Source organism: Palaemon carinicauda, chromosome 14 (assembly GCF_036898095.1).
Source record: "Palaemon carinicauda isolate YSFRI2023 chromosome 14, ASM3689809v2, whole genome shotgun sequence".
In the NCBI taxonomy this organism is placed as follows: Eukaryota; Metazoa; Arthropoda; class Malacostraca; order Decapoda; family Palaemonidae; genus Palaemon; species Palaemon carinicauda.
The window spans coordinates 13,844,195-13,858,018 of NC_090738.1; the positions used below are offsets into that span (position 1 = coordinate 13,844,195).

At 34.6% G+C, this 13,824-nt stretch overlaps 1 protein-coding gene across 1 annotated transcript in view; it reads left to right on the plus strand.

Moving 5' to 3' along the window:
- The window catches only part of LOC137652684 (axoneme-associated protein mst101(2)-like), a 7,536-nt gene extending 614 nt beyond the window's left edge, over positions 1 to 6,922 (plus strand). Inside the window, exon 1 of the mRNA XM_068386087.1 lies at positions 1 to 6,922. This exon is cut by the window's left edge and continues 614 nt beyond it. Coding sequence (XP_068242188.1) covers positions 1 to 6,922 — 6,922 coding nt within the window.
- Positions 6,923 to 13,824: the final 6,902 nt, after the last annotated feature.

Here is a 13,824-nt window from a genome sequence, read left to right on the forward strand (position 1 = left end):
ACAAGAAAAGGAAATTGAAAAGGAAGGAGAGAGAAAGAAGCAGAAATCATTGGAAGATATTTTGGAAATGTTGGTAGATTTGAAAAGGGATTTAGAAGAGGAGAGAAAGCAGAACTTAGATAAAGAATGTGGGATAGAGGAAGTGGAAAGAAGACTAAATCAGCTTTCTCCTCTGTGGAAGGAGAAGAATAAGGAGGAGGAGATGAAGATTGATAAAGAGGAGAATAATAATAAGGAGGAGGAGGAGATGAAGATTGATAAAGAGAATAATAATAATAATAATAATAATAATAAGGAGGAGGCGAATGGGAAGAAAAAGACGAAGAAGGAGAAAAAAACTATGGTAGATGAGAAGAAGGGAAAGAAGGGGAAGGAGAAAAAGAAGGGGGAGGTGAAGAATAAAAAGAGTAAGAAGGAGAATGGAAAAAAGAAAAGAGTAGGAAAGAAATGTGAGTTGAAATTGGCAGGAGATAAAATAAAGGACATTTGTAATTGGATTTGGTGCTTTGTGGCTTCTTGCGGTTTCTATCGTTTTTCTGATGAAGATTTCTCTTGTATTCCTTGTCACTGCTTGCCCATTGATGAAGCCATAGGCTATAATATAATGAGAAATATGTGGGTACGTGATATGAAACGGCATTGTATGAATGAGATGAAAGATAACATTAGGTGGAAAAAAGAGAAAATGGATCGTAAAATAAAGGAGAAGAAGAAAGTTAAGGAGGGAAAGAGGATTGAGAAGGAGCAGAAGAAGAAAGTTAAGGAGGGAAAGAGGATTGAGAAGGAGCAGAAGAAGAAAGGAAAGGAGGGAAGAGAAAAGACTAAGAATAAGATAGAAAGCGAGAAAACAGTGCAAGAAAAAGGAAATGAAAAGATGGAAGAGAGAAATAGTCAGAAATTATTGGAAGATATTTTAAATATGTTGGTAGATTTAGAAGAGGAGAAAAAGCAGACCTTAGATAAAGGATGTAGGATAGATGAATTGGAAAGAAAACTAAGTCAGCTTTCTCTTTTGTTGAAGGAGAAGAATGAGGAGGAGGAGATGAAGGTTGATAAGGAGGAGAAGAAGAAGAAGAAGAAGATCAAGAATAAGGAACATAAGAAGATGAAGAGTAAGGAGAAGAATGAGGAGGAGATGAAGGTTGATAAGGAGGAGAAGAAGAAGAAGAAGAAGATCAAGAATAAGGAACATAAGAAGATGAAGAGTAAGGAGAAGAATGAGGAGGAGGAGATGAAGGTTGATAAGGAGGAGAAGAAGAAGAATAAGAAGATCAAGAATAAGGAACATAAGAAGAAGATGAAGAGTAAGGAGAAGGAGAAGGGGCAGAACAGGACGAGGAAGGAAAAGAAAAAGATGGTGGATGAGAAGAAGCCGGAAAAGAAGAAGGAGAAAAAGATCGGGGAGGTGAAGAATAAAAAGAGTATAAAGAAGGAGAATAGAAAAAAGAAAAGAATAAGAAAAAGCTCTGAGTTGGAATTGACAGGAGAAAAAACAAAGGACATTTATAATTGTAATTTTGGTTATTTGCCTTGTGGTGTCAATCGTCTTTCTTATGAAAATTACTCGTGTGTTCCTTGCTACTGGCCCATTGAAGAGTCCGCAAGCCATAATATAACGAATCATATTTGGAAAATGCATATGAGATATCGTGGTGTAAATAAGGTAAAAGATAACATTATGACGAAGGGAGAGAAAAGGAAAGATCGTAAAATAAGTAAAGAGAAGAAGAAAGTTAAGAATGAAAAGAGGATAGAGAAGGAGAAAGGAAAGGATGGAAGAGAAAAGAAGAAGAATAAGGGAGGAAGCGAGAAAGCAGTACAAGGAAAGGGAATTGAAAAGGAAGGAGAGAGAAAGAAGCAGAAATCATTGGAAGATATTTTGGAAATGGTAGATTTGAAAAGGGATTTAGAAGAGGAGAGAAAGCAGAACTTAGATAAAGAATGTGGGATAGAGGAAGTGGAAAGAAGACTAAAGCAGCTCTCTCCTCTGTGGAAGAAGAAGAATAAGGAGGAGATGAAGGTTGATAAGGAGGAGAATAATAATAAGGAGGAGGAGAAAGGGAAGAAAAGGACGAAGGAGAAAAAAACTATGGTAGATGAGAAGAAGGAAAAGAAGGGGAAGGAGAAAAAGAAGGGGGAGGTGAAGAATAAAAAGAGTAAGAAGAAGGAGAAGGCGAATGGAAAAAAGAAAAGAGTAGGAAAGAAATGTGAGTTGAAATTGGCAGGAGATAAAATAAAGGACATTTGTAATTGGATTTGGTGCTTTGTGGCTTCTTGCGGTTTCTATCGTTTTTCTGATGAAGATTTCTCTTGTATTCCTTGTCACTGCTTGCCCATTGATGAAGCCATAGGCTATAATATAATGAGAAATATGTGGGTACGTGATATGAAACGGCATTGTATGAATGAGATGAAAGATAACATTAGGTGGAAAAAAGAGAAAATGGATCGTAAAATAAAGGAGAAGAAGAAAGTTAAGGAGGGAAAGAGGATTGAGAAGGAGCAGAAGAAGAAAGTTAAGGAGGGAAAGAGGATTGAGAAGGAGCAGAAGAAGAAAGGAAAGGAGGGAAGAGAAAAGACTAAGAATAAGATAGAAAGCGAGAAAACAGTGCAAGAAAAAGGAAATGAAAAGATGGAAGAGAGAAATAGTCAGAAATTATTGGAAGATATTTTAAATATGTTGGTAGATTTAGAAGAGGAGAAAAAGCAGACCTTAGATAAAGGATGTAGGATAGATGAATTGGAAAGAAAACTAAGTCAGCTTTCTCTTTTGTTGAAGGAGAAGAATGAGGAGGAGGAGATGAAGGTTGATAAGGAGGAGAAGAAGAAGAAGAAGAAGATCAAGAATAAGGAACATAAGAAGATGAAGAGTAAGGAGAAGAATGAGGAGGAGGAGATGAAGGTTGATAAGGAGGAGAAGAAGAAGAATAAGAAGATCAAGAATAAGGAACATAAGAAGAAGATGAAGAGTAAGGAGAAGGAGAAGGGGCAGAACAGGACGAGGAAGGAAAAGAAAAAGATGGTGGATGAGAAGAAGCCGGAAAAGAAGAAGGAGAAAAAGATCGGGGAGGTGAAGAATAAAAAGAGTATAAAGAAGGAGAATAGAAAAAAGAAAAGAATAAGAAAAAGCTCTGAGTTGGAATTGACAGGAGAAAAAACAAAGGACATTTATAATTGTAATTTTGGTTATTTGCCTTGTGGTGTCAATCGTCTTTCTTATGAAAATTACTCGTGTGTTCCTTGCTACTGGCCCATTGAAGAGTCCGCAAGCCATAATATAACGAATCATATTTGGAAAATGCATATGAGATATCGTGGTGTAAATAAGGTAAAAGATAACATTATGACGAAGGGAGAGAAAAGGAAAGATCGTAAAATAAGTAAAGAGAAGAAGAAAGTTAAGAATGAAAAGAGGATAGAGAAGGAGAAAGGAAAGGATGGAAGAGAAAAGAAGAAGAATAAGGGAGGAAGCGAGAAAGCAGTACAAGGAAAGGGAATTGAAAAGGAAGGAGAGAGAAAGAAGCAGAAATCATTGGAAGATATTTTGGAAATGGTAGATTTGAAAAGGGATTTAGAAGAGGAGAGAAAGCAGAACTTAGATAAAGAATGTGGGATAGAGGAAGTGGAAAGAAGACTAAAGCAGCTCTCTCCTCTGTGGAAGAAGAAGAATAAGGAGGAGATGAAGGTTGATAAGGAGGAGAATAATAATAAGGAGGAGGAGAAAGGGAAGAAAAGGACGAAGGAGAAAAAAACTATGGTAGATGAGAAGAAGGAAAAGAAGGGGAAGGAGAAAAAGAAGGGGGAGGTGAAGAATAAAAAGAGTAAGAAGAAGGAGAAGGCGAATGGAAAAAAGAAAAGAGTAGGAAAGAAATGTGAGTTGAAATTGGCAGGAGATAAAATAAAGGACATTTGTAATTGGATTTGGTGCTTTGTGGCTTCTTGCGGTTTCTATCGTTTTTCTGATGAAGATTTCTCTTGTATTCCTTGTCACTGCTTGCCCATTGATGAAGCCATAGGCTATAATATAATGAGAAATATGTGGGTACGTGATATGAAACGGCATTGTATGAATGAGATGAAAGATAACATTAGGTGGAAAAAAGAGAAAATGGATCGTAAAATAAAGGAGAAGAAGAAAGTTAAGGAGGGAAAGAGGATTGAGAAGGAGCAGAAGAAGAAAGTTAAGGAGGGAAAGAGGATTGAGAAGGAGCAGAAGAAGAAAGGAAAGGAGGGAAGAGAAAAGACTAAGAATAAGATAGAAAGCGAGAAAACAGTGCAAGAAAAAGGAAATGAAAAGATGGAAGAGAGAAATAGTCAGAAATTATTGGAAGATATTTTAAATATGTTGGTAGATTTAGAAGAGGAGAAAAAGCAGACCTTAGATAAAGGATGTAGGATAGATGAATTGGAAAGAAAACTAAGTCAGCTTTCTCTTTTGTTGAAGGAGAAGAATGAGGAGGAGGAGATGAAGGTTGATAAGGAGGAGAAGAAGAAGAAGAAGAAGATCAAGAATAAGGAACATAAGAAGATGAAGAGTAAGGAGAAGAATGAGGAGGAGGAGATGAAGGTTGATAAGGAGGAGAAGAAGAAGAATAAGAAGATCAAGAATAAGGAACATAAGAAGAAGATGAAGAGTAAGGAGAAGGAGAAGGGGCAGAACAGGACGAGGAAGGAAAAGAAAAAGATGGTGGATGAGAAGAAGCCGGAAAAGAAGAAGGAGAAAAAGATCGGGGAGGTGAAGAATAAAAAGAGTATAAAGAAGGAGAATAGAAAAAAGAAAAGAATAAGAAAAAGCTCTGAGTTGGAATTGACAGGAGAAAAAACAAAGGACATTTATAATTGTAATTTTGGTTATTTGCCTTGTGGTGTCAATCGTCTTTCTTATGAAAATTACTCGTGTGTTCCTTGCTACTGGCCCATTGAAGAGTCCGCAAGCCATAATATAACGAATCATATTTGGAAAATGCATATGAGATATCGTGGTGTAAATAAGGTAAAAGATAACATTATGACGAAGGGAGAGAAAAGGAAAGATCGTAAAATAAGTAAAGAGAAGAAGAAAGTTAAGAATGAAAAGAGGATAGAGAAGGAGAAAGGAAAGGATGGAAGAGAAAAGAAGAAGAATAAGGGAGGAAGCGAGAAAGCAGTACAAGGAAAGGGAATTGAAAAGGAAGGAGAGAGAAAGAAGCAGAAATCATTGGAAGATATTTTGGAAATGGTAGATTTGAAAAGGGATTTAGAAGAGGAGAGAAAGCAGAACTTAGATAAAGAATGTGGGATAGAGGAAGTGGAAAGAAGACTAAAGCAGCTCTCTCCTCTGTGGAAGAAGAAGAATAAGGAGGAGATGAAGGTTGATAAGGAGGAGAATAATAATAAGGAGGAGGAGAAAGGGAAGAAAAGGACGAAGGAGAAAAAAACTATGGTAGATGAGAAGAAGGAAAAGAAGGGGAAGGAGAAAAAGAAGGGGGAGGTGAAGAATAAAAAGAGTAAGAAGAAGGAGAAGGCGAATGGAAAAAAGAAAAGAGTAGGAAAGAAATGTGAGTTGAAATTGGCAGGAGATAAAATAAAGGACATTTGTAATTGGATTTGGTGCTTTGTGGCTTCTTGCGGTTTCTATCGTTTTTCTGATGAAGATTTCTCTTGTATTCCTTGTCACTGCTTGCCCATTGATGAAGCCATAGGCTATAATATAATGAGAAATATGTGGGTACGTGATATGAAACGGCATTGTATGAATGAGATGAAAGATAACATTAGGTGGAAAAAAGAGAAAATGGATCGTAAAATAAAGGAGAAGAAGAAAGTTAAGGAGGGAAAGAGGATTGAGAAGGAGCAGAAGAAGAAAGTTAAGGAGGGAAAGAGGATTGAGAAGGAGCAGAAGAAGAAAGGAAAGGAGGGAAGAGAAAAGACTAAGAATAAGATAGAAAGCGAGAAAACAGTGCAAGAAAAAGGAAATGAAAAGATGGAAGAGAGAAATAGTCAGAAATTATTGGAAGATATTTTAAATATGTTGGTAGATTTAGAAGAGGAGAAAAAGCAGACCTTAGATAAAGGATGTAGGATAGATGAATTGGAAAGAAAACTAAGTCAGCTTTCTCTTTTGTTGAAGGAGAAGAATGAGGAGGAGGAGATGAAGGTTGATAAGGAGGAGAAGAAGAAGAAGAAGAAGATCAAGAATAAGGAACATAAGAAGATGAAGAGTAAGGAGAAGAATGAGGAGGAGGAGATGAAGGTTGATAAGGAGGAGAAGAAGAAGAAGAAGAAGATCAAGAATAAGGAACATAAGAAGATGAAGAGTAAGGAGAAGAATGAGGAGGAGGAGATGAAGGTTGATAAGGAGGAGAAGAAGAAGAAGAAGAAGATCAAGAATAAGGAACATAAGAAGATGAAGAGTAAGGAGAAGAATGAGGAGGAGGAGATGAATGTTGATAAGGAGGAGAAGAAAAAGATGAAGAATAAGGAACATAAGAAGAAGATGAAGAGTAAGGAGAAGGAGAAAGGTAAGAATGAAAAGAGGATAGAGAAGGAGCAGGAGAAAGGAAAGGATGGAAGAGAAAAGAAGAAGAATAAGGGAGGAAGCGAGAAAGCAGTACAAGAAAAGGGAATTGAAAAGGAAGAAGAGAGAAAGAAGCTGAAATCATTGGAAGATATTTTGAATATTTTGGTAGATTTAGAAGAGGAGAGAAAGCAGAGCTTAGATAAAGGATGTAGGAGAGAGGAATTGGGGAGAAGACTAGATCAGCTTTCTCCTTTGTGGAAGGAGAAGAAGAAAAATAGGATGAAGAATAAGGCAGAGCAGAAGATGAAGAATAAGGAGGATGAGAAGAAGAAGAAAATAACGAAGAAGAAAAAGAACGTGGATGAGAAGAAGAAAAAGAAAATGGACCAGAAGGAGAAGAAAGGAAAGAAGAAAAAGATATAATTTTTTTCTTCAAAAATACAACTTTATTTTTTGAGGGAATAATCTGGTACTTGGGCTTTGCAGAAGAAAGAAGTCTGACTTCTTTTAGTATGCTTTGTTCCTTGATAAAGATTCTCCTGTACAGTTTCTTTGTCAGGTGGACAAATAGTCCAATATCTGGATATCTTCTACTTCTTTGTCTGCATCTTTTCCCACTTTTATGTGGGGTCGATGTTTCTGGCCAGAGTTCTCCATCTATCTCTGTTCCACACTTCATCACCGGTTAATCCCTTTGATCGAAGGTCATCTTTGATACAGTCCATCCACCTTCGCTTTGGTCTCCTTCTCCTTCTCGTTCCCTGTACCTCCATTTCCATCACCCTACTCCCAATATACTGTTCATCTCTTTTCATGATATAACCATACCACCTCAGTCTACTTTTTTGGACTTAACTGCTAATTTTCTAACTCCTGTGGTACCACTAATTACTTCATTCTGTATCTTATCTCTTTTTGTCACCCCACACATCCATCTCAACATTCTTATCTCTACCACATCTAGTTTCTTCTCTTCTGTCTTCTTTATTGCCCACGTCTCAGCTCCATACATCATTGCCGGTCTCAAAACGGTCCTGTGTACTTTACCTTTCAACTTAACCCCTATTTTTTTTTTCAGAAATACAACAGTGTTCCTTTTTGAAGGAATAATCCAGTACTTGGGCTTTGCAGAAGAAAGTCTGACTTTTTTTAGTATGCTTTGTTCCTTGATGAAGATTCTATTGTACAGTTTCTTTGTCAGGTGGACAAATAGTCCAATATTTGGATACAATTATTTTTTTTCAGAAATTCTTCTTCTTCTTCCCAGCTTTATCCCTATTCGGGGTCGCCGTTTCTAATGAGTCTCTTCCATCTCCCTCTGTCCTGTGTCATTTCCTCCCACACTCCCTTCTCCCTCATATCATCTCTAATGCAATCTCTCCACCTGGTCTTAGGTCTTCCTCTCCTTCGTGTTCCATCCACCTCCACGTCCATCACTTCTCTTGCCATGTGTTGCCCTTCTCTTCTCATCAGGTGGCCATACCATCTTAACCTTGCCTCTTGCACTTTCTTTGATGCCTCAGTGACTTTTACTGTACAAGAGAATCTTCATCAAGGAACAAAGCATACTAAAAACAGTGACTTCTTTCTTCTGCAAAGCCCAAGTACCAGATTATTCCTTCAAAAATAAACAACTTATTTCTGAAAAAAAAAATAATTGAATCCAGATATTGGACTATTTGTCCACCTGACAAAGAAACTGTACAAGAGAATCTTCATCAAGGAACAAAGCATACTAAAAACAGTCAGACTTCTTTCTTCTGCAAAGCCCAAGTACCAGATTATTCCTTCAAAAATAAACAACTTATTTCTGAAAAAAAAAAAATAATTGAATCCAGATATTGGACTATTTGTACACCTGACAAAGAAACTGTACAGGAGAATCTTTATCAAGGAACAAAGCATACTAAAAGAAGTCAGACTTCTTTCTTCTGCAAAGCCCAAGTACCAGATTATTCCTTCAAAAATAAACAATTTTGTATTTCTGAAAAAAATAATTGTATCCAGATATTGGACTATTTGTCCACCTGACAAAGAAACTGTACAAGAGAATCTTCATCAAGGAACAAAGCATACTGAAAAAAGTCAGACTTCTTTCTCCTGCAAAGCCCAAGTACCAGATTATTCCTTCAAAAATAAACAACTTATTTCTGAAAAAAAAAATAATTGAATCCAGATATTGGACTATTTGTCCACCTGATAAAGAAACTGTACAGGAGAATCTTTATCAAGGAACAAAGCATACTAAAAGAAGTCAGACTTGTTTTTTCTGCAAAGCACAAGTACCAGATTATTCCTTCAAAAATAAACAACTTATTTCTGAAAAAAAAATAATTGTATCCAAATATTGGACTATTTGTCCACCTGACAAAGAAACTGTACAAGAGAATCTTCATCAAGGAACAAAGCATACTAAAAAAAGTCAGACTTCTTTCTTCTGCAAAGCCCAAGTACCAGATTATTCCTTCAAAAATAAACAACTTATTTCTGAAAAAAAATAAGTTGTTTATTTTTGAAGGAATAATCTGGTACTTGGGCTTTGCAGGAGAAAGAAGTCTGACTTTTTTTAGTATGCTTTGTTCCCTGATGAAGATTCTCTTGTACAGTTTCTTTGTCAGGTGGACAAATAGTCCAATATCTGGATACAATTATTTTTTTCAGAAATACAAAATTGTTTATTTTTGAAGGAATAATCTGGTACTTGGGCTTTGCAGAAGAAAGAAGTCTGACTTTTTTTAGTATGCTTTGTTCCTTGATGAAGATTCTATTGTACAGTTTCTTTGTCAGGTGGACAAATAGTCCAATATTTGGATACAATTATTTTTTTTCAGAAATAAGTTGTTTATTTTTGAAGGAATAATCTGGTACTTGGGCTTTGCAGAAGAAAGAAGTCTGACTTTTTTTAGTATGCTTTGTTCCTTGATGAAGATTCTCCTGTACAGTTTCTTTGTCATGTGGACAAATAGTCCAATATCTGGATTCAATTATTTTTTTTTTCAGAAATAAATTTTTTATTTTTGAAGGAATAATCTGGTACTTGGGCTTTGCAGAAGAAAGAAGTCTGACTTTTTTTAGTATGCTTTGTTCCTTGATGAAGATTCTCTTGTACAGTTTCTTTGTCAGGTGGACAAATAGTCCAATATTTGGATACAATTATTTTTTTTCAGAAATAAGTTGTTTATTTTTGAAGGAATAATCTGGTACTTGGGCTTTGCAGAAGAAAGAAGTCTGACTTCTTTTAGTATGCTTTGTTCCTTGATAAAGATTCTCCTGTACAGTTTCTTTGTCAGGTGTACAAATAGTCCAATATCTGGATTCAATTATTTTTTTTTTTCAGAAATAAGTTGTTTATTTTTGAAGGAATAATCTGGTACTTGGGCTTTGCAGAAGAAAGAAGTCTGACTTTTTTTAGTATGCTTTGTTCCTTGATGAAGATTCTCTTGTACAGTTTCTTTGTCATGTGGACAAATAGTCCAATATCTGGATTCAATTATTTTTTTTTTTCAGAAATAAGTTTTTTATTTTTGAAGGAATAATCTGGTACTTGGGCTTGGCAGAAGAAAGAAGTCTGACTTTTTTTAGTATGCTTTGTTCCTTGATGAAGATTCTCCTGTACAGTTTCTTTGTCATGTGGACAAATAGTCCAATATCTGGATTCAATTATTTTTTTTTTCAGAAATAAATTTTTTATTTTTGAAGGAATAATCTGGTACTTGGGCTTTGCAGAAGAAAGAAGTCTGACTTTTTTTAGTATGCTTTGTTCCTTGATGAAGATTCTCTTGTACAGTTTCTTTGTCAGGTGGACAAATAGTCCAATATTTGGATACAATTATTTTTTTTCAGAAATAAGTTGTTTATTTTTGAAGGAATAATCTGGTACTTGGGCTTTGCAGAAGAAAGAAGTCTGACTTCTTTTAGTATGCTTTGTTCCTTGATAAAGATTCTCCTGTACAGTTTCTTTGTCAGGTGTACAAATAGTCCAATATCTGGATTCAATTATTTTTTTTTTTCAGAAATAAGTTGTTTATTTTTGAAGGAATAATCTGGTACTTGGGCTTTGCAGAAGAAAGAAGTCTGACTGTTTTTAGTATGCTTTGTTCCTTGATGAAGATTCTCTTGTACAGTTTCTTTGTCAGGTGGACAAATAGTCCAATATTTGGATTCAATTATTTTTTTTTCAGAAATAAGTTGTTTATTTTTGAAGGAATAATCTGGTACTTGGGCTTTGCAGAAGAAAGAAGTCTGACTTTTTTTAGTATGCTTTGTTCCTTGATGAAGATTCTCCTGTACAGTTTCTTTGTCAGGTGGACAAATAGTCCAATATCTGGATACAATTATTTTTTTCGGAAATACAAAATTGTTTATTTTTGAAGGAATAATCTGGTACTTGGGCTTTGCAGAAGAAAGAAGTCTGACTTTTTTTTAGTATGCTTTGTTCCTTGATGAAGATTCTCTTGTACAGTTTCTTTGTCATGTGGACAAATAGTCCAATATCTGGATTCAATTATTTTTTTTTTCAGAAATAAATTTTTTTATTTTTGAAGGAATAATCTGGTACTTGGGCTTTGCAGAAGAAAGAAGTCTGACTTTTTTTAGTATGCTTTGTTCCTTGATGAAGATTCTCTTGTACAGTTTCTTTGTCAGGTGGACAAATAGTCCAATATTTGGATACAATTATTTTTTTTTCAGAAATAAGTTGTTTATTTTTGAAGGAATAATCTGGTACTTGGGCTTTGCAGAAAAAACAAGTCTGACTTCTTTTAGTATGCTTTGTTCCTTGATAAAGATTCTCCTGTACAGTTTCTTTGTCAGGTGGACAAATAGTCCAATATCTGGATTCAATTATTTTTTTTTCAGAAATAAGTTGTTTATTTTTGAAGGAATAATCTGGTACTTGGGCTTTGCAGGAGAAAGAAGTCTGACTTTTTTTAGTATGCTTTGTTCCTTGATGAAGATTCTCTTGTACAGTTTCTTTGTCAGGTGGACAAATAGTCCAATATCTGGATACAATTATTTTTTTCAGAAATACAAAATTGTTTATTTTTGAAGGAATAATCTGGTACTTGGGCTTTGCAGAAGAAAGAAGTCTGACTTTTTTTAGTATGCTTTGTTCCTTGATGAAGATTCTATTGTACAGTTTCTTTGTCAGGTGGACAAATAGTCCAATATTTGGATACAATTATTTTTTTTCAGAAATAAGTTGTTTATTTTTGAAGGAATAATCTGGTACTTGGGCTTTGCAGAAGAAAGAAGTCTGACTTTTTTTAGTATGCTTTGTTCCTTGATGAAGATTCTCCTGTACAGTTTCTTTGTCATGTGGACAAATAGTCCAATATCTGGATTCAATTATTTTTTTTTTCAGAAATAAATTTTTTATTTTTGAAGGAATAATCTGGTACTTGGGCTTTGCAGAAGAAAGAAGTCTGACTTTTTTTAGTATGCTTTGTTCCTTGATGAAGATTCTCTTGTACAGTTTCTTTGTCAGGTGGACAAATAGTCCAATATTTGGATACAATTATTTTTTTTCAGAAATAAGTTGTTTATTTTTGAAGGAATAATCTGGTACTTGGGCTTTGCAGAAGAAAGAAGTCTGACTTCTTTTAGTATGCTTTGTTCCTTGATAAAGATTCTCCTGTACAGTTTCTTTGTCAGGTGTACAAATAGTCCAATATCTGGATTCAATTATTTTTTTTTTTCAGAAATAAGTTGTTTATTTTTGAAGGAATAATCTGGTACTTGAGCTTTGCAGAAGAAAGAAGTCTGACTGTTTTTAGTATGCTTTGTTCCTTGATGAAGATTCTCTTGTACAGTTTCTTTGTCAGGTGGACAAATAGTCCAATATCTGGATTCAATTATTTTTTTTTTTTCAGTAATAAGTTGTTTATTTTTGAAGGAATAATCTGGTACTTGGGCTTTGCAGAAGAAAGAAGTCTGACTGTTTTTAGTATGCTTTGTTCCTTGATGAAGATTCTCTTGTACAGTTTCTTTGTCAGGTGGACAAATAGTCCAATATCTGGATTCAATTATTTTTTTTTCAGAAATAAGTTGTTTATTTTTGAAGGAATAATCTGGTACTTGGGCTTTGCAGAAGAAAGAAGTCTGACTGTTTTTAGTATGCTTTGTTCCTTGATGAAGATTCTCTTGTACAGTTTCTTTGTCAGGTGGACAAATAGTCCAATATCTGGATATATTTTTTTTTTTTCAGAAATACATCATTGTTTATTTTTGAAGGAATAATCTGGTACTTGGGCTTTGCAGAAGAAAGAAGTCTGACTTATTTTAGTATGCTTTGTTCCTTGATGAAGATTCTCTTGTACAGTTTCTTTGTCATGTGGACAAATAGTCCAATATCTGGATTCAATTATTTTTTTTTTTCAGAAATAAGTTTTTTATTTTTGAAGGAATAATCTGGTACTTGGGCTTGGCAGAAGAAAGAAGTCTGACTTTTTTTTAGTATGCTTTGTTCCTTGATGAAGATTCTCCTGTACAGTTTCTTTGTCATGTGGACAAATAGTCCAATATCTGGATTCAATTATTTTTTTTTTCAGAAATAAATTTTTTATTTTTGAAGGAATAATCTGGTACTTGGGCTTTGCAGAAGAAAGAAGTCTGACTTTTTTTAGTATGCTTTGTTCCTTGATGAAGATTCTCTTGTACAGTTTCTTTGTCAGGTGGACAAATAGTCCAATATTTGGATACAATTATTTTTTTTCAGAAATAAGTTGTTTATTTTTGAAGGAATAATCTGGTACTTGGGCTTTGCAGAAGAAAGAAGTCTGACTTCTTTTAGTATGCTTTGTTCCTTGATAAAGATTCTCCTGTACAGTTTCTTTGTCAGGTGTACAAATAGTCCAATATCTGGATTCAATTATTTTTTTTTTTCAGAAATAAGTTGTTTATTTTTGAAGGAATAATCTGGTACTTGGGCTTTGCAGAAGAAAGAAGTCTGACTGTTTTTAGTATGCTTTGTTCCTTGATGAAGATTCTCTTGTACAGTTTCTTTGTCAGGTGGACAAATAGTCCAATATTTGGATTCAATTATTTTTTTTCCAGAAATAAGTTGTTTATTTTTGAAGGAATAATCTGGTACTTGGGCTTTGCAGAAGAAAGAAGTCTGACTTTTTTTAGTATGCTTTGTTCCTTGATGAAGATTCTCTTGTACAGTTTCTTTGTCAGGTGGACAAATAGTCCAATATCTGGATATATTTTTTTTTTTTTTCAGAAATACATCATTGTTTATTTTTGAAGGAATAATCTGGTACTTGGGCTTTGCAGAAGAAAGAAGTCTGACTTATTTTAGTATGCTTTGTTCCTTGATGAAGATT